A 20,418-nucleotide genomic window follows, 5' to 3' on the forward strand; every position below is an offset into this window, starting at 1 on the left:
AAAAAACAACCTAGAAATTCACTAAAAAAACAAAGGTTACAGTAACGGTATAGTTAGGTGTTAAAACAAGTTAAAAACCAATCCTTAAAAACGAAAACAAAAAACAATGAAATTCACCAGCCACAGTACAGTGAACCAACTATAACTCTTGGCACTGCTTATGATCTCCCATATTACACCACTGATGACATGTTAAATGACATCATTGATAATATCACTAGGTACATCATCCAATGAATGTGACAAACTGCGGAACGCTTTTCATGCTGGAAGGTATCAGCGAGCTACACCTAGACCCAATCTTCTAAGACCTCCCTGGTACTAAAGGGCGTAACCTTTTGCAACATGCAGGACCTATGAAAGCACCCACACTGAGCAGAGATGATTTTGTTTTTACTGCTATTTAGCTGCATAAGAAACACAGGCCCTCATTACAACCCTGGCGGTAAATGCCGCCGACTACCGTTCTGGCGGCCGCCAACATACCGTGACAGCGGCGGTATACCGTTACGGGTATTATGACCCACAAAGAGAAATCCGCCACTGTACAGACACCCACACAAGTCCGCCAGCCCAAAGGTCAGTGATAAACTGGTGGTACCAAAACGCACACCGTTACCCAACAGAAATATGCCCCCAGCATCATGACCCACTAATCATCGCAGCGGTCATTCAATCGCGGTAAACCATTGGCAGTACATACCTCCGCGCTCAAAATACACACACACTAACAAAACTACACAACATTGGACAATTCAAACTATACACACACACACATTAACCACACCACACCCACACACCCAATCCAATATAAAACACACACCCACAATCCCTTACACCGAAAGAAAATATTGCCAACTGAGACAAAGACAAGCCAGGACCACCCACTTAATCTGAGCCACATAACACCATCACCCATACACCATCCACGCACCTCACAGCACACACTGCAACACATCACCCCACACACCCTCACACATACAACTCACACTACACCCATGGCAACCAGGTTTTTTGAGGAGGAGCTAAGGGTCATGGTGGAGGAAATCATCCGGGTAGAGCCACAGCTATTTGGATCACAGGTGCAGCAGACGTCCATTGCAAGGAAGATGGAGCTATGGCGGAGAGTCTTGGACAGGGTCAACGCCGTGGGACAGCACCCCAGAACAAGGGATGACATCAGGAAGAGGTGGAACGACCTACGGGGGAAAGGGCGTTCCGTGGTTGCAAGACACCAGGTAGCCGTACAGAGGACTGGCGGTGGACCCTCACCTCCTCCCCCTACAACTAACAACATGGGAGGAGCAAGTCTTGGCGATCATGCATCCGGAGGGCCTCGCAGGAGTAGCAGGAGGATTGGACTTTGGTAAGTCAAATCTTTACTACTTCCCCCCTCACCCTACCTGCATGCCATCACAAACAACAACCCCTACCCTCACCCCCATCACTCCACCACCTCACATATACCCCACTATCACAACACACATATCCCAATACCAAGCCCTGCATGCAACACCAATGAATGGACACCCATCACAGACCTGCATGGACACCCATCACCGCAGCATGCACACTAGTGACAATCACTTAGCCAAACCAATAACATCTCACACAACCCAAACATGCCTTGCTAATAACAACCATAAAGGGAAACATATCGATGCACAAGATGGCACACGCAGATACACTAACACTACATTTACATCTCCACAGGACCCCCACTCAACGTCACCGGAGAGGAGGTGCCACCAACATCCAGTCCCCCCACAGAAGAGGCCCACAGTGATGACAGCAGCTCTGCACACCTGGATCACGATGACCAACCACCTGGCCCATCAGGGACCTCTTGGCAGTCTGTTGCCCTGCCACAGTCCCAAACCACCACGGAGCCTCCCCCCTCAGGAAACACCACCACAGCACCCACCCAGCGGGCCCATCCCTCTGTCCCCAGGACACGTCAATCAGCAGTGTGTCCCCCACTACAGGGTCCTCAGGCAACCCCACAAACCCAAGACAATCAGAGACCTGGGGTCAGTGGCAGTGGGCACATGGTTCAGGGGACAGATGCCCAGACGTGGGTCCCTTGCTCACTGTGCCACTGGATTCACGCTAGCCTGGCTGATGAAGGGTGATACCCTGAAACCGGTCACAGGATGCTTGTTTCCGGTCCAGGGAGGACCTGGCTTGGCAGTTCAGACTGCATTGTTCCCATGAGGAACAGGGTCAAGACTTATTTGCATATGGCTGGGTGCAAACTGGCGTGGCATGGTGAGCAAAAGAACAATGGATTAAACCTAGATCTGTGACTGGGGGTGAGTTTTGCATTGTTCAACAGTCCGTCCATCATCCTTTTGTGTTCCTAACTACGATTATACACACACACACACACACACACACACACACACACACAGACACAGAAAATGTCACTTATGTGGGGCTCGGAGTGTTACAAGTTGTTTTTCTTCGAAGAAGTCCTTTCGGAGTCACGGGATTGAGTGACTCCTCCTCTCGGTTACAGTGCGCATGGGCATCGACTCCATTGTTAGATTATTTTCCCGCAAAGGGTGAAGGAGTGATAAGAGTATAAGAATATAAAGAGATGTCCATGCAAGTGTAAATGTATGTACATATGTACAAATGATGAACTTAAACGACTACAGGCTTCTGGGGAGGAGGGAGGGTGTATGTGAATCTGCAGCACTACATGCCACAAACAGATGTACACTGGGTAAGTGACATTTTTCGTTCGATGGCATGTGTAACTGCAGATACACATGCTATGCATAGACTACAAAGCAGTTAGTCCTCCCCAGAAATAGTGGTGGCTAGCCTGTATGAGTTGAAGTTGTTTGAAATAATGTTCTTAAGATAGCTTGACCTACAGTGGCTTGTTGCTGTGAGAAAACATCAACACAATAGTGTTTTGTAAAGGTATGAGGAATAGACCATGTGGCAGCTTTACATATATCAGCCATTGGTATGTTTCCTAAAAATGCCATTGACACACCTTTCTTCCTTGTAGAATGTGCTCTAGGAGTGATCAAAAGTTGCCCTTTTGCTTTGATGTAGCACGTTTGTATGCATCTAACAATCCATCTTGCGAAGCCTTGTTTAGATATAGGATTGCCTTTATGTGGTTGTTGAAAAGCAACAAAAAGTTGTTTTGTTTTCCTAAATCCTTTAGTTCTATCTATATAGTACATACATAAGAGCTCTTTTGAGATCTAGAAAATAAAGAGCTCTTTCTGCAACCGAGTCTGGCTGTGGAAAGAAGACTGGCAATTCCACTGTTTGGTTGATGTGAAAAGGAGATACTACTTTTGTCCTAAGTACAACTTTATGTTTGTGTACTTGGAAAAAAGGTTCCTCAAGAGTGAATGCTTGTATTTCACTAACTCTTCGTAATGAAGTAATAGCTACAAGGAAGGCAACCTTCCATGATAAAAATTGAAATTGACAAGAGTGCATGGGTTCAAAAGGTGGGCCCATGAGTCTGTTAAGTACGATATTTAGATTCCAAGAAGGAACAGGTGGTGTTCTAGGTGGAATAATGCATCTTAATCCTTCCATGAAAGCTTTAATAACAGGGACTCTGAATAGAGAAGTGTGTTGAATAGTTTGTAAGTGTGCAGATATTGCAGTAAGGTGGATTTTGATGGATGAGAAAGCTGAATTTGATTTTTGCAAATGAAGTAGTTAGCATACAATATCTTGTATAGATGCTGTAAGTGGATCAGTGTTATTAGGTTGACAGTAGTAAACAAATCTCTTCCATTTGTTAGCATAACATTGTCTGGTAGTACATTTACGTGCCTGTTTAAGCACTTCCATAAATTCTGATGGAAGTTTTAGGTAACCAAATTCCATGGCTTCAGGAGCCAAATCGCTAAATTGAGAGCATTGGGGTTTGGGTGCCTGACTTGACCTTTGTTCTGTGTTAACAAATCTGGTCTGTTTGGAAGTTTGGAATAAGGTACTACAGACAGGTCTAGGAGTGTTGTGTACCAATGTTGACATGCCCATGTTGGGGCTATGAGTATCATGGTCAGAGATGTCTGACGCAGTTTGCTGACCAGAAAGGGAAGGAGTGGGAGAGGGAGCTGGGAAAAGCATAAGCAAATATCCCTGACCAATTGATCCATAGAGCATTGCCCTTGGATAGAGGATGTGGGTGTCTGGATGCAAAGTTGTGGCATTTTGCATTTTCGCTTGTTGCGAATAGGTCTATTTCTGGTGTTCCCCACTTTTGAAAGTACTTTTAGAGTACTTGGGAGTGAATCTCCCATTCGTGAGTTTGTTGGTGATTCCTGCTTTGGAGATCTGCTAACTGATTGTCTATTCCTGGAATATATTCTGCTAATAGATGAATGTGATTGTGAATTGCCCATTTCCATATTGTCTGGGCTAGCAGAGACAGTTGAGATGAATGTGTACCGCTCTGTTTTTTGAGGTAATACATGGTTGTCATGTTGTCTGTTTTTATGAGAACAGTCTGCTGTTTGAGAAGGGGTTGAAATGCTTTTAGGGCAAGAAACACAGCCAATAATTTTAGGTGGTCTATGTGAAATTGTTTCTGTTTGGGATCCCATTCCCCTTAAATGGTATGATTGTTGAGATGAGCTCCCCAACCTATCATTGATGCGTCTGTTGTTATTACACTCCTTGCAGCTGTATCAGCAGCATCAAGGGCAGACCTTATCTGGTTATTACTTATGGGCTGTCCCTCTTCTACAACCTGTTGTGCTCTCTTTTGATGCTCTTTGGGGAGGTGCTGTATGATTTCTTGCATCTCATCCCAGTGTGCTGTATGATATCTGGCAAGAAGTGCTTGCGAATTCACAATACGCCATTGGTTGGCCGCTTGTGTGGCTACTCTCTTGCCAACAGCAATCAAACTTTCTACTTTCCTAATGTGGTGGAGGAGCAATCCCTGAGGATTGGCTGTTAGCTCTTTTCCTAGCCACACTCACCACTACTGAATCTGGGGGGACTTGGTGAGTGCTGTAGTTTGGGTCTGTAGGAGCAGGTTTATATTTCTTGTCAATTCTGGCAGTAATTACTCTAGATTTGACTGGCTCACTAAAAATTTGGTCCGTATGTTTGGCCTTTCCAGGCAACATGGGAAGGCACTGGTATCTAGAGTGGGTGGAAGAGTGTTAAATAAGAAACCCTCTTCTAGGGGGTCAGTATTTATAAGCACCCCATGATAGGCAGCTGCCCTAGAGACTACCTGAGTGTAGGCAGTAGTGTCACCTGGTGGAGAAGATTAGGTGGGGTACAGGTCAGGATCATTGTCTGGAATAGGATCCTGGTCATATAGATCCCAAGGATCCACTGTATCTCCATGAGAATATTGAGAGTGTGTTGGAGAAGGCAATGGTGGTGGACTATTGTGTGGAGGTGAAAAAGAAAGCTGTGGAGAATGAGAAGGAGAAGTAGGGACTGGTGCTGGTTTCTCTTTTTGTTTTTGGACTTTTGCTGGTGGTTGAGCAGTCTAATTCCTCTTGAAAAGCCAGCTTTCTTTTAGTCTTCAAAAGAGGTGCAGTAATAATTCTGCCAGTTTCTTTATGAATATGGATTCTGGATTGTCTTTCATCCATAACCTCCAATATTGGTTGAATCTCATTGTCCTCATCAGAAGACTTGTAAGATTCTTGCATCGGCTTCAAGATTTGTTTCAGTTTGCTTGAAAGTCCTTGTTCCTCTCAGTTCCGAAGTTTGAATCTTTTTCGGTCCCGAAAATTAAGTCGGCTGTTTCGGCTCCGAAGCTGGGTGTCGAATCTTCGACTCCGAGGAGTGAGGACGTTTAGTGGAGTCCGAAGTGGAACTTTTAACCGACTTGCTCGACTCTGAAGTGGACGAAGGAGTGGCCTTTTTCGGCGCCGAACCCGTAGATAGGTCGACAGTCTTTTTTTCGGGCCGAACCATGGCCTTCCAGCAGTGGTGTACCCAGGGCCTTCTGTAGTTTTTTATAGATGGGTGTAGGGGCAAACGTACTCACGTGCTGGCCAGCAGTGATCGGTGTATCTTCGTCCGATTCTTGGTCGGAGTTGGTATCTCAGATGGAGGCTGCTGTCTGCGCCTGCTCTTCTTCCATGACGTTGAGATGTTCTGTAGTTTTCAACGCCATTTCTAATCTTCGGGCTCTGCGATCTCTTAAGGTCTTCTTAGATCGAAACAATCGACAGGCTTTGCAATCTTCTTCTCGGTAGTCCGGAGAAAGGCACAAATTACAAACCAGGTGTTGGTCTGTATATAGGTATTTCGAGTGGCACCGAGGGCAGAATCAAAATAGAGTCTGATCCATCAGGCTTCCCCGTGGTAGGACCAAATAGGCCCGAGGCGGGCACACGCGCCCAAAAGGGCGAAATCTGGATTCCGACGGTACTATCGGTTCGATGCTAGATGGAAAAAGCGATCGAATCAATACTGATGATTAAATAGGTTTTCTAAGGTTTTCCGATTCGAAATCTCGGAGCGAGAGGAAACGCGGCCGAACCCGACAGTGGAAAGAAAACAATCTAACAATGGAGTCAATGTCCATGCGCACTGTAACCGAGAGGAGGAGTCACTCGATCCTGTGACTCCAAAAAGACTTCTTTGAAGAAAAACAACTTGTAACACTCCGAGCCCAACACTAGATGTCGGAAGAGATATGTATAGCATGTGTATCTGCAGCAACACATGCCATCGAACATATACACACACTCACAAGTTAGGGATGACTTGCGTAGCAAGCTAACATTGCATTTTCTTTTACTTTTGCCTTATTATTTTGTAGACTGAGTACCATGGTGGGGGGAATCCCATCACACTCATTTGCACAGAATAACAATAACAACAGGAATACGTGCCCACTGCCCTGTGCTTTCTGCATAGAGGCCAAGGGTTGGATCCCCACTGCAGTTCTTACTTGGTTATTTTTTAATAACAGACTCAAATGTGTACCTCTTTTTCTGCATCTGAGGCACTACTGCGGTCGTGGAAGGAGGCCTGCCACTGTGTAAGTGATTGAACACATTAGGTAAAGTGCTGAAATATTTGTGTTGGCATCACCCACCTCAGTGTAACTCAATGTTTCAACTTTCTAGGGCTGATCCTGCTCTGGGCCTGAAGGCTGCACAAGGATTGTTTGTGGTGGGCTTTCTGTCCACTAAGCTATCTTGACACTTATAAAGTGCATTTTTCTATATCCTTATGGCCTGGAGAACCGGCCTGGAGAACCTGCAGCGATAGTGATCACCTTGCTTTAACCTTTGCTGTCAGCGGGCACCGAGGCTCCCTCATAATCTACCGCCCCCTCATCTGCCCCACGTGGCATTGGCCTCAGGCATTGTCCTGGGTAGTGAATTAACTGTACCTGTGAGTGGGTGTCGATCTTCCATGTGCCTATCTGTATATGTGCTTTCTCATTCATGTGTGTGTGATTGTGTGTACGTGCTGCCTGTGGGTCTTGTGTGCGTACGAGTATGTGTGTGAAAATGTGACTGTTTTTATAAGCATGGTGTAGGAAGCTGGCTCTGTATATACTATCTCAAAGTGAGAGATAGTGTGCACAGAGTCCAGGGGTTCGCCAACAGGCTTGACAGAGGCAATAATAGATAATACTAATGCTCTATTTGTGGTAGTGTGGTCGAGCAGTTAGGCTTATCAGAGGGTATTGTTAATCATTTGTTGTACACACTCAAGCAATAAATGAGAAAACACACTCAATGACTTAACTCCAGGCCAATAGGTTTTTTTAATACGGAAAAATATTATTTTCTTAATTTATTTTAGAAGCACAAGATTTAAATTGCAGGTAAGTACATTACAAGTAAGGTACTTTGCATAGTTATAGATAGAACTTTGAATCAAAACAGTAAGGTACACAGTTTGGCATGAAATGGCAATAAGCTATTTTAAAGGTGGATAGTGCAAAATTCAACAGTTCCTGGGGGAGGTAAGTACAGGTTAATTATTGAGGTAAGTAAAGTACTTACAAGTTAAGTCTCCGGGGCATAGGCAGCCCACCGTTGGGGGCTGCGGGTGCAGTGCTTCTTCCAGGCATCGGGTTTCTTTGTTACCGGGCAGTCGCGGTAAGCGGGGTGCTCTGGAATCCCTCTGCAGGTGTTGTTGTGGGGGTGCAGAGAGGTAGGCTCAGGGTGGACATGTCATTGGAGTCAACGGGGGTCCTCTCTGCGGCATTAGTTTCTCTGGACATGAGCCAGGGGTGTCGGGTGCAGAGTGGTGAGGACTCCCGCTTCTGGAGTGAGGTGGGAGTCCCTTTAAAGATGGTTTCTTCATGTTGCTTTAGACAGGGCCGCTGTCCACAGGAGTTTTTTGGTCCTTTGGAGTTGCAGGGCAGTCCTCTGAGTCGGCAGAGGTCGCTGGGCCCGCAGGATGCATCGCTGTTGCAGGTTCTTTGAATCAGGAGACAGGCCGGTAGGGCTGGGGCCAAAGCAGTTGTCGTCTTCCTTCTTCTCTGCGGGATCTTCATGTCAGCAGTCCTTCTTCTTGTTAGGTCGTCAGGATCTGATTTCCTGGGTTCAGGGTCGCCCCTAAATACTAAACTTAGGGGTGTGTTTAGGGCTGGAGGGCAGTAGCCAATGGCTACTGTTCTGAGGGTGGCTACACCCTCCTTGTGCCTCCTCCCTTTGGGGAGGGGGCCACATCTCTAATCCTATTGGGCTAAATCCTCCAAAGCAAGATGGAGGATTTTCTAAGGAGGGAGTCACATCAGCTCTGGTCAGCTTAGGGGTGGACCTGGCTAAGGGGGTGACTCCTCCTTGTTTTTCTCATTATCTCCCCCGGACTTGTAGCTAAAAGTGGAGGCTGTGTCCGCAGAGGCAGGCATCTCTACTAGCTGGAGTGCCCTGGGGCATGGTAACACCAGGCTGGAGCCTTTGAGGCTCACCGCCAGGTGTTACAGTTCCTGCAGGGGGGGAGGTGTGAAGCACCTCCACCCAGGACAGGCTTTGTTCTTGGTCACAGAGTGCACAAAGGCACTCACCCCTTGTGGTCAAAAACTAGTCTGGAAGAGGCAGGCTGGCAGAGACCGGTCAGCCTAGCACTAGCAGTTGGGCTGGCATGCAAGGGGCATCTCTAAGAAGCCCTCTGTGTGCATTTCTCAATAAATCCCACACTGGCATCAGTGTGGATTTATTGTGCTGAGAAGTTTGATACCAAACTTCCCAGTATTCGTTGTAGCCATTACGGAACTGTGGAGTTTGTGTTTGACCAATTCCCTGACCATATACTCTTTATGGCTACCCTGCACGTACAATGACTAAGAATTGGCTTAGACGCTGTAGGGGCATAGTGCTCATGAAGCTATGCCCTCAACTGTGGTATAGTACACCCTGCCTTAGGGCTGTAAGGCGTGCTAGAGGAGTGACTTATCTATGCCACAGGCAGTGGGTTGTGGGCATGGCACTCTGAGGAGAGTGGCATGTCAACTTAGTCTTTTTCTCCCCACCAGCACACACAAGCTGTGTGGTAGTGTGCATGTTCTGAGTGAGGGGTCTCCAGGGTGGCATAATACATGCTGCAGCCCTTAGAGACCTTCCCTGGCCACAGGGTCCTTGGTACCAGGGGTACCTTTTACAAGGGACTCATCTGTGTGTCAGGGCTGTGCTAATTGTGGAGACAAAGGTACAGTTTTAGGGAAAGAACACTGGTGCTGGGGCCGGGTTTGCAGGGTCCCAGCACACTTTCAATCAACAAAAGGCAAAAAGTTACGGGGTAACCATGCCAACAGTGGGATTTTCCTACACATGGTCTTTGAGTGTGCAATCGTGCGTGTCTCTATGTATCTGTTTCTAGTTGTCTGAACGAGAGGCTATTTGAGTGTGTGTGAGAATGAATGTGCACGCACAGGTGCTAGTCTGTTTGAGTGTATTAATATATGTATCCGAGTGTGTGTCTTCATGTGTAAAAACGTGTACTTCTAGGTGTGCACAGTAGACATACAAGTTCTTCCCATTCCATGTTTCGAATGTATTCTGCATCCGTGTTATATCCTTTGAACTGGGTATAAAATGCAGAACAAGTAAATGGAGGGAGGCTTAGGCCAGTAGCAGTTCCAGTAGGCAATAGGAAACATTGTAATATGGACAAATATACTAATTGTAAATCAATGCTTCTAATCCAAGGACATCAGTAAAGGACGATTTTAAACAATGCATATCGAAAAATTGAAGATTAAGGAGAAAATAATACATTTTTAAATAATCTAGGTGTATCGGGTTACTCAACATGTGCGCGCAAGCAGTGTTCCGCAGCGCTAGTCATTTACACAGCACTACCGAGCCTTATGACACTTAATATGTTAATTAAATCGCTGTGGAGGAACAAGATGCCCAATTATTCCACGGCTGCGGAGTTCTTTTAATGAAGTAGTTCACGTGATAAAGTGTGCAATTCTATGGCAACAAGCACATTTGCAAGATGTTCTAGATTGTGTACAAAAACGAGAAGTGTGAGTGCCTCGCGACTAATGGCACCGGAGAGCATAACAGCAGCTCCCAAGTTAAAGCATTTTAGTAATCATGTTTATGCAGGGTAAAGCATGTCTACACGATAGACGAATTAATATAAAGACAGAAGACACGAGGCTAGTGGTGGGTGAGGAGGGGAGAGGTGAAGACGAGTAGAAATCACTGTGCGGGTCTGTCGTCTATAAAATGTAATGTTTCATGGGAGGCAAGCGCATGTTTGAGTCCGTTTTCCCATGCCCGTTTTACACTGTGCCTGTGTTTGTTCCACAGTAAATGCATGTGACTAGTTTCATCATTATATTATCGTTTTTAGTTCAGTTTTAGGATTAGAGCAGGCCAGGCGGTCAAAGGAACACATAATAAACATATAGACGCTACAGTAATATGAGTAGGTTTTAGGTACCTCATGTTGCACACTGCCTGGTGAGAGGAACTCATGCAGACCTGTATTCTGAAGTCTGCCAACCTGCGACAGTGTGCGTGGCTATTGTGCACAGTCCAAGCACTTTGCCGCACCTCTGTTGGTTATTTCTTCTGCGCCAGTCCGGTGCTCTGAGGTCAGCCAAGAGCGCAAGCCTGATTCAGGCAGTATTGTGTTTAACTTTCCTCACAACACCAATCTTGGCACTGCTCTCATGCCCTTTATATGAGTAATCAGCATAAGTCCAGCACCATGATTGGTTGGAGCGGGCTAACATAGCGCTCCTTTTGAGACTGGGGGCCAGTGTCTTCAATCCGCCCAGCTGTTTAGAGCAGCTCGTATTGGTGCAGTCTTAAGTGCGCATGTCGGGCTGGTCGTCCCCAGACAGACGGTCATTCCAACACACGTATTTATGTAATCTTTAGGCAAGTCATCAATCCTCCTGCTAATAAACAGGAATGGCCCTGCCCTCGGGCTGGGCCAGCGGCGCTTCCATTTAAGATAATAAAATAAAGTAACAACGATGGCCGTTTTATTTATGTTTTCTGCTGCCCTCGCAGCAGGCAGGGTGAAGCTCCTCTGCCCTAAAAGAGGAAATGCCACCGATCATTTAGGTTTGCTACAGAAAGTTGAGACCCTGAGGTTGCTGCTCACAACCCATTTTGAACTGCTTTGCCACTTCCTTATCTAATGGCCTATTTTTCAAAAGTAATTGCTATTCTGCGCATGTTTTAATAGACGGACTTTGCACCACCCATCATTCACTGTTCAATAAGACTGTGCAAGCCTAAGCTTTCAACAACAAAAAGTGCTAATCATCACAATTGTTTTGTGTAAATGGGTTCATAGTGTGCTGAAGGTTATTTTTGCAACGCCTAATATTTTGGAGAAATTATGGCCCTGCCTCTGGAGAAATTACTGCAGTGACTTAAGCAAATCATGTCACCATTGTTTTATGGGGCACTTTGTCTAAACATCCTTCAGACCGTAAGCACTAAATTTGATCCATGCGTAAATGTATGTCCTTGCAACACCTGAATATAGAACAAGAGTAGGAAACCCAATGATTTGACAATGAACATATCATCTAAAAGCTTAGGTCACCTGTTTTGAAGAACATAAGAATCAAAGTAATAACTGAATGGTAAAAGCATGTGAGAAATTGACAGCACTGAAAGGTACTGCCACAGGTTTCAACTAGTCTTATGTCTTCAAAAGACAACACTGTCATCTTTTCCAAAATGCCTTTCCTGTGTTTACATAACTTTCCTCAACCAAAGTCACTGGAGCCATCTTCGAAGGGTAACAAGATTATTTTGTTTACAAGTATTATTTGTTGGGTACAAAAAGATAACATTAGCAAACAGTAAAACCACACCACACCCAAAAAAGAACATATATGACACAGTGTTATTAAGTTTACCTGTAGCCGATCTGATTGATGTGATCTGTCTCCAGCAGCATCTTCCACAGAAGGCACAGAAACAGTGGCGGCGATCCCTGCATGGAGAAGTGTGTAATGATGTCATCCTCAATGGTCATAGACTTCCATTTCCTGTACTCTTCCTCAACGTTCTTCTTTAGATTGAAACGACTCTCCTGGGGGACGTTGTTCTGTCTGAAGAATGTCTGAAGCAAAATACATTGGGAAAAAAATCAAACCATTAAGCAAAGGCCTTTTGGGGTGATTACTGCTTATAGGCTCACAAAACTTTAATAGAGTATACAGACTTTCACGACTGGAGATGCATCTGTCAAGTTTGTGGGATGAATGCAACCAAAAAGGGCTGCGGTCTAATTACTAAAACCAACATTGCAAACGAAACAAGACATATAGTTGGCAATTGCCTTTGCACAGTTGAAAAGGTGCAAACAAAACAGAAATTCAATGATAATCCGGCTAACAAAAACAAGCACTTGAAAAGCCAATATGTCTGGCATCTGCCGTCAGCCTTTTGGTTTTGTCAATGCTTGTTTTGTTATGGTATTTGCAAAACATGATTTTTGGGAATGCTACCAGGCCTCCATCAATCTTCAAAAAATAATAATAAAAAATGGCTATACAACTAAATATTGTGTAGTTACTCTCAAAAAGCACACACTACCATTGTAGTCCCTAGCACTGAAGAAACTTTGTGGGGGATGTCCTTTGAAAAAGAGCAAAATGCAGTCATTCAGTGACGTTAGTCCAGGGCTGACGCAGGCTCACCTAATGTCCCATGATGCATTCTGGAGGAACACAAGTGTGAATGACACAATAACAGATGAATGGATTAAGAGAGCTAGCTGAAACCCCACTTAGGAGAATGTACTATACATAGAGTTTAGTAAAGTTAAAAGGTCATGGCTAACGCCAGACCAAAAGAGGCTGCCTGTGTGAAGGCACACGTTAGGACTCAGCTTGTAGCAACAGTAGTTCTTGCCAACATAACCACTCTAGGCGAGAACCAATTGCTAACAATCAAATGAAAATCATTATTTGAGACCCTACCCCGGCTCCTTATTTTCAGTCGCAATATATTTAGAAAGTTACCTGCAAGGGAGCTGGAAAGCAGCTTAGTGTGTGTGAAGCCCAATTGTGTGGAGTAAAGCTCATGATAGTTTGAAGAATGTCCTTGCACCATGTTCCTTGTATTGAATCGGAACCTGTGAAAAAATCTAAGAAATTTGAACAACTTTAGCAACATAATACTAAGCTCTTCTCATCAAAGATGCATGCGACATGTCGGGGATAAAAAAGAAGCAGTGCATAACGACAAGGACGCTCAGACCGAAAGATATCATAGCAGTAGGTAGTATTTTGTAACCTAAATAAAAACTTTGATAATCACTGGAAAACTAGACAACTGCAATAATAATAGAAATATGAATTTAATATGGCACTTCATACGCCACCTCTGCCGATTTCAAGTGCGGCAAATAACTGGTGCTTTTACTATCAAATTTAATGGTACTCATTTTACCAACCTTCTGAAAGCTGGGTGACATAGCCTTCCTGGTTGGGTTTCGACATGATCGCTGCACAGTTCAGAAATGAATGTGCAACCACTGGACCACCCTGCCTGCTACACTCAGAGTTTGCCCTTTTCCATGACTGCGCTCATGTTATAGCCAATACACAGATTCCAGCACTCTTTTGTTGTCCTCTCAAGGCCTTTTCAATTCTACTGATTTTAACCAGCACCTCCTGCAAGCAGACGGTGGCAACAATATCTCGAGGAACAATGTAGCTTTACTCACACCACAGCCTAAGCAAGAACTATCTTAAGACCTCTTCTTTACGAACTGCAACCACGGAGGACGATGCTAATTTCCTGAACAGTATTTATACATAAGATCACAAACTCACCCTCACATCTCCCAACTCCCCCTTCTCATCCACAAAATAATTAATTAAGCCCTTGCCCTCTAGGTTATAATTTCTGCTGAGGTCACATCTACGCCGTAGTCAATATCCTCAGTATTTCAAAACATATTGTGGTCTTTTTCTGATATGTGGACAGAAAACACAATCTCAAGATTCAAGACATCATGCATAACATATGATATGGTAATATAAGGAAATACAATGTTACTTTCCTCTATGAATCGGTTTGCAGCTTTTTTCTCATCTTCAGTCTGTTTCACCAGCAGCAATATATTCATTGTCACTTTGTCTACCTGTCGGTTTCTATGCTTTGGTAGCTCCTCGTTTAGGCCCTCTACTTTCTAAAGACATCTTTCCCTCTTTTTGTCACTGTCTTTCAATTTGATTCGTTCTTTACAAATTTTACAAATGTTCGTTCTCATTTGCTCTTATTTCAAATGACGGCAAGCTTCGCTTGCTTGCCCAAATGGCATCCACACTAAATTGTGATTGTCTGGTGTGACCCTTCTCAACTTACAAATAGGCACAATGTGCTAACAAACATTGTTGTGTTACAGATTCACAGAAAGTTCAAACAAATTGCCAACGCAAATTCAAAGTAGTGACACGTCTATAGTTAATGAATTGTGGTAAACTAGAACAGGAAGATGTAAGCCCCAACTCTGATGGAACAAGACGACGAGTGGAACATCATTAAAATAGTGTGTTCCTATATATTCCTGATTGACCTAACTCCATTCACAATTCTTGCCCGGATGGAATAAAAAGCAGATTCTGTGGTGCTATTTATTTTGTTGTTTTTTGTTTCCATGTTTTATTACTGGCTAGAGGAAAGGACAAGAAAACAAATGCTCAAGCTCTCAGAGAGACTGACTGCTATAGTGTGGTTTTCATTTTGGAAGCTTAATTTACAATTAACAGTAACTCGGTGAAGAGATCTCCAGACCAACCATGAGCGGGTCACGTTGTTAGCTTCAAGAACACGTCTAGTGGCGAATTTCTGCTTGTTCAGCAGGCTCACAGAAAAGAGCAGACTATGTGACTGAACAGCCAAACAAGCGGCAGAGCTGAGAGAACACGTTCAAGCTTCTTCATCTGCATCTGAAAGTGTGAATTATTATCAACAAAATGCATATGAAATATTCCGCTAAACAACGGAGTTACAAGCCCAGCTGTCCCCTCTTGTGCAGTATTTTGTGTAGTAAGCTTGTTTTTGTTTCATTTACACATTAAGCAGCATTTCGTTATTAATTATGCATGTGTTTATAAAATAACCAAACGAGTGCAGAAATATATCCGCTTTTATGAGGTGTCTAATGAGAATAAGGTAATTTTATTCAACGATTCATAAGTTTCAAAGGGGTCGATTCAATTTGTGATTGCTTATTTGAGTTGATGAGCTAGAGGGGGGCAACGATTTCTGTGAATTACAACGTGTCTTAAATGGAACTTTAAAAGCCTTACCTGTCACGTGCGTTGCTCGAGCAAGTGTCAAAATGAGAGCTCTGTTTAGTTCTTCCGATTCAGCAGACAAAACAGTTTTTGGGTCGCTCAGAAAACGGGTAAACTGTGGTTGGACCTCAGAACTGCCAAGTGCCGTTATGAGTCGAAGGGCGGTGCTCTCCACACTGAAAAAGACACAGAGCAGAAAGTAGGAGCTTTGATTAAATATTGTCAACGTGTAAATATTAGGGGCTGATTCACATCCATTAAACCATTGTGCATTTTTGATAAAGTGCAGGACCCTTTTGCTATGTTCATTCATCACCACATTTAACTCTTAAGCTTGCTAGTGCATTAGGGGTGTGGGCACATTTTACGATCACCGCTTACTGCCAGGGGTGAACAACAAAAGGTTATGTAAATTATTCAGAGGCCATGCATAGAAGCAGGAAATCACAATCTTCCACCTTAACCTTTGATATCAACCGGGGTAACTGACATGCAGGTACTTATCCTTAGCCACATTCCCAGCACAACGCCCTGTCAGTATCAGCGGCAAGAATTATTCATTCACGTTCTTCTCTTCATTAACTCAGCAGCCAATCAACATTTCACTTCAATGGCGTCAGAGAACCACGTGCCCCATGAGTCTCAGGTTTTGGGACTCATTTTGATTTTTACAATTAGATGCAACCAGATACGTGCTGTTCTTGATGACTGTTTATTGTTATAGACAGTACAGGTGAATATGGTGTACTTTAATTGACATGTCCGTCACTTTGCCAAGTAACGGTTATGGACAGGGTTCAGACTCTCTATACTTAAGGTAGTGACATCTTGGCTACCGTTCGATAGTTTGTAGAGGGCCCATTCCTGGTTGTTCGGCCCGAGCGGGCCGCTTGTTGGACCACTACAGCTGGCGGGAGGCTTCTAGTGGGCAGACTCACTGAGCGGTTTGATTGGGGGCGCTTTGGAGGGGCCCGCAGAGAGAGAGACTCGGTCTAGTCTCTCCGCGGGTACGTTCGGGATGGAGGAAGTGGCGCGGAGGCGCCTTATTGGAGGACAGGTAAGTGGGGGAGGGTTTAGTTAGCGGTTTATAAAGGGGGTGGAGGGTGGGGTCGGCCTCTTTCTCCGCGCCGACTAGGTAGTTAGGGAGCGTTTTCTTGAGGGCGGTTTTCCGGGCATTGAGGTAAGGAGAGGGCAGGTAGGGACCCTTTAGGCAGGTGGGGGGGGGAGCAATTATTTCGACAAGCCGGCATCCTGGGGGCTGCATTGCGGGATAAATTTCGGCGAGGTGGTTTAGGCGCGCGGGGCCACACATTTCAAGCGCCCGAGCACAGCACCGGCTCGGGCACGCCACACCCCCGCGGGGGGCATGGGGAGCACGAAACAGCAGCAAAAGCAGGGGGGGGGGGGAGGGCCCCCTCGGGCAACATTTAATTATATTCCTATAAAAAAAAAAATAAAAAAAAAAAAAGATTTTAGGCCCGTGGGCCAGATAAAAAAAAAAATATATATATATAATAAGGAGGTTAGGGACAGGGGGGGGGGGCAAGCAATAGGGGGATTACCCTTCAAGGGAAGCCCCAGCGGGCCACACCCAGCATGAAAGAAGGCCTACTGTTTTCTGGTTGTCAATAGGGCCACTGGTGGGGGGGCAAATAAAAAAAAAAAAAAATATATATATAGAATATAGATACATATAAAAAAAAAAAAACGAGAGCCATGGCAGCTAGCCATGGCGCAGACGCAGACGCAGTGAGGGCCGCGCTCCGCGTGCTAGGCGAGGCAGGCCGGGCGGATCTACTTAGACCAGGAGTACTAGATCAGGCCTGGGTGGGGATGTCGCGCCCAACTAGGGCTGCATCAGGGCGGGTCGCGGCGGCAATCGCGGCATGTGAGTCTCAAGACTCAGACGGGGACAGGGACGAGGGGCCTGTGGCCCCCGGGCAGGGCCCAGGAGCGCAGCAGGAGTTTCCCAGTGCACATAGCCCGCTGATGTTTAGCAAAGAAGCACAAGGCGCACAAGGCGCACAGGACGCAGGACCGGGAACCGCAGGTGCAGACAGCGCAGCAACAGGGGCCAACCCCGCAGGCGCGGTGAGACAGCCGGCCGGGGAGGGAGGGTTCACATTGCAAGATGGGGAGAGCGAGCGGGCTCTACCTGGGCCCAGCGGGGAAGTTGCCCCTCTAGATTTGTCATACCACAGGGGAGAGGGACACAGCCCCAGGGGTTTTGGGGCACCGGTAAAGAAAAGAGGCAAGTACGTGGGAAAACCCAGGAGGGGGTCGGGGAGAGCCAAGCCAAGCCAGCGCCCGCCAGGCCAGGGGGGGAAAACCAGGGTAGCGTACGAACCAGGGCCTTTGGAGGCGCTGACCCCGCATACGCAAGGGACTTGGGACCAGGCAGAGACCTGGGACTTGGAGGCCAGAATACGGGAACAGCGCAGGGTTGTTCTGGAGACGGAGGCTAGGTGGGCACAGTTGTGTAAGGACAGGCAGGAGGTGAACGCTCGCAGCAAAGCGACCAAAAGGGCCAGAGAGGCCAGGGAGAACATAGGAGCGCAGCAGCCTGGGCCGGGAAGCGGAACCTGGGTATGGGTCCCACAGTCAGAAGGGGATCAGAGACGAGAGGCTCGTGCGGCCGAATGGCAAGTTGGCGCGGGGATAGCCGGTGACGCATACGGTCACGGGGGTAGAAGTAAACCAATGCCAATGGCAGAGGTTGGCAAGAGACGGGCTACGCCAACTGGGCGCAACACTGCCCAAACGCATTGGTACGAAGCATTGGAGGGGTCTGCGGCGGCCTTCTCCACCCCGGGGGAGCACGGGTACCGTCCCGATGGTGTGCGTCATGCGGGTACGGAGGCGATTGAGACTACATCAACCAAGGCAAGAGGTTTTGCCCAACACAGAGGCCAGTGGGGAGGAGAGGATGAGTTGGAAGTGGACTATGAGGAGGAAGGGGATGAATGGGAGGATGGTGAAATTCGGAATTTGGAGGTGAGCGCTGTCAAAAAAGGGGGGGGGGGGGGCGAGGGCGCAAGAGCGGTGCAACCTCTTCTTCGTTTTCTGTGTTACAGGATACGATTCCAACGGAAGGGCCCACACGGTCGGCAAGCCATGCTGCGCGGCAGAAGCCTGAAGAGAGTGCCAAGGAGCTTGGGAGATAATGTCGGAGGTAAGAGATGGTGGTCGGTGTGGGGCGAAGGGGGAGAGACAACAAGGGAGGCTAGAACAAGTAGGTCCATTGGGGGTAGGAGACGGGTCAGTTTTGGATATATTAGGCACTAGTTCCATACAAGGAGCAGCCGAGAACAAGGATAAAGAAGGCGCAGCCACAAGTGGTAAGGCGGATGCGGGGAGACGACATTAGAGGACAAGGAAGGGGGAGGCCATAAGAAGCGTCTGCCATATATGGGTTTGGCTATGTGTGAGAAAGTAGCCTCTTTCTAGCCTTGTTACCCCCACTTTTGGCCTGTTTGTGAGTGTATGTCAGGGTGTTTTCACTGTCTCACTGGGATCCTGCTAGCCAGGGCCCAGTGCCCATAGTGAAAACCTTATGTTTTCAGTATGTTTGTTATGTGTCACTGGGACCCTGCTAGCCAGGACCCCCAGTGCTCATAAGTTTGTGGTCTATATGTATGTGTTCCCTGTGTGATGCCTAACTGTCTCACTGAGGCTCTTCTAACCAGAACCTCAGTGGTTATGCTCTCTCTGTCCAAATTGTCACTAACAGGCTAGTGACCAATTTTACCAATTTACATTGGCATACTGGAACACCCTTATAATTCCCTAGTATATGGTACTAAGGTACCCAGGGTATTGGGGTTCCAGGAGATCCCTATGGGCTGCAGCATTTCTTTTGCCACCCATAAGGAGCTCTGACAATTCTTACACAGGCCTGCCACTGCAGCCTGAGTGAAATAACGTCCACGTTATTTCACAGCCATTTACCACTGCACTTAAGTAACTTATAAGTCACCTATATGTCTAACCTTTACCTGGTAAAGGTTAGGTGCAAAGTTACTTAGTGTGTGGGCACCCTGCCGCTAGCCAAGGTGCCCCCACATTGTTCAGGGCCAATTCCCCGGACTTTGTGAGTGCGGGGACACCATTACACGCGTGCACTACATATAGGTCACTACCTATATGAAGCTTCACAATGGTAACTCCGAATATGGCCATGTAACATGTCTATGATCATGGAATTGCCCCTCTATGCCATCCTGGCATAGTTGGCACAATCCCATGATCCCAGTGGTCTGTAGCACAGACCCTGGTACTGCCAAACTGCCTTTCCCGGGGTTTCACTGCAGCTGCTGCCAGCCCCTCAGACAGGCTTCTGCCCTCCTGGGGTCCAGCCAGGCCTGGCCCAGGATGGCAGAATAAAGGACTTCCTCTGAGAGAGGGTGTTACACCCTCTCCCTTTGGAAAATGGTGTGAAGGCAGGGGAGGAGTAGCCTCCCCCAGCCTCTGGAAATGCTTTCATGGGCACACATGGAGAGCTTCAAGAGGGAGGGGAGCGCATGGCGCTCCTGCACCAAAAGGGTCCTACACCAGTTAGACTGGAATTTCTGCTGCCTTGGTTGCGCATTTACCCAGATACGGACAAAGCGCGTTTACTGGAATGGGGTTTTCCAGAAGGTTTTAGAATAGGTTACCAAGGTCCCCGGGAAAGGAGATGGGCTGACAATTTGCGGTCTGCC

General features: G+C 46.5%; 1 protein-coding gene across 3 annotated transcripts in view; it reads right to left on the reverse strand.

Annotated features, from left to right (window-relative positions):
• The window catches only part of MED23 (mediator complex subunit 23), a 409,061-nt gene that overhangs the window by 149,418 nt on the left and 239,225 nt on the right, over positions 1–20,418 (reverse strand). For all 3 annotated transcript variants that reach the window (XM_069235159.1, XM_069235158.1, XM_069235157.1), the window contains 3 exons: positions 15,731–15,894; positions 13,433–13,557; positions 12,323–12,528 (listed from right to left, as the gene is read on the reverse strand). In XM_069235159.1, the coding sequence (XP_069091260.1) occupies positions 12,323–12,528; positions 13,433–13,557; positions 15,731–15,894 (495 nt within the window). The remainder of the gene's footprint in view (positions 1–12,322; positions 12,529–13,432; positions 13,558–15,730; positions 15,895–20,418) is intronic.

This window comes from Pleurodeles waltl, chromosome 5 (assembly GCF_031143425.1).
Source record: "Pleurodeles waltl isolate 20211129_DDA chromosome 5, aPleWal1.hap1.20221129, whole genome shotgun sequence".
In the NCBI taxonomy this organism is placed as follows: Eukaryota; Metazoa; Chordata; class Amphibia; order Caudata; family Salamandridae; genus Pleurodeles; species Pleurodeles waltl.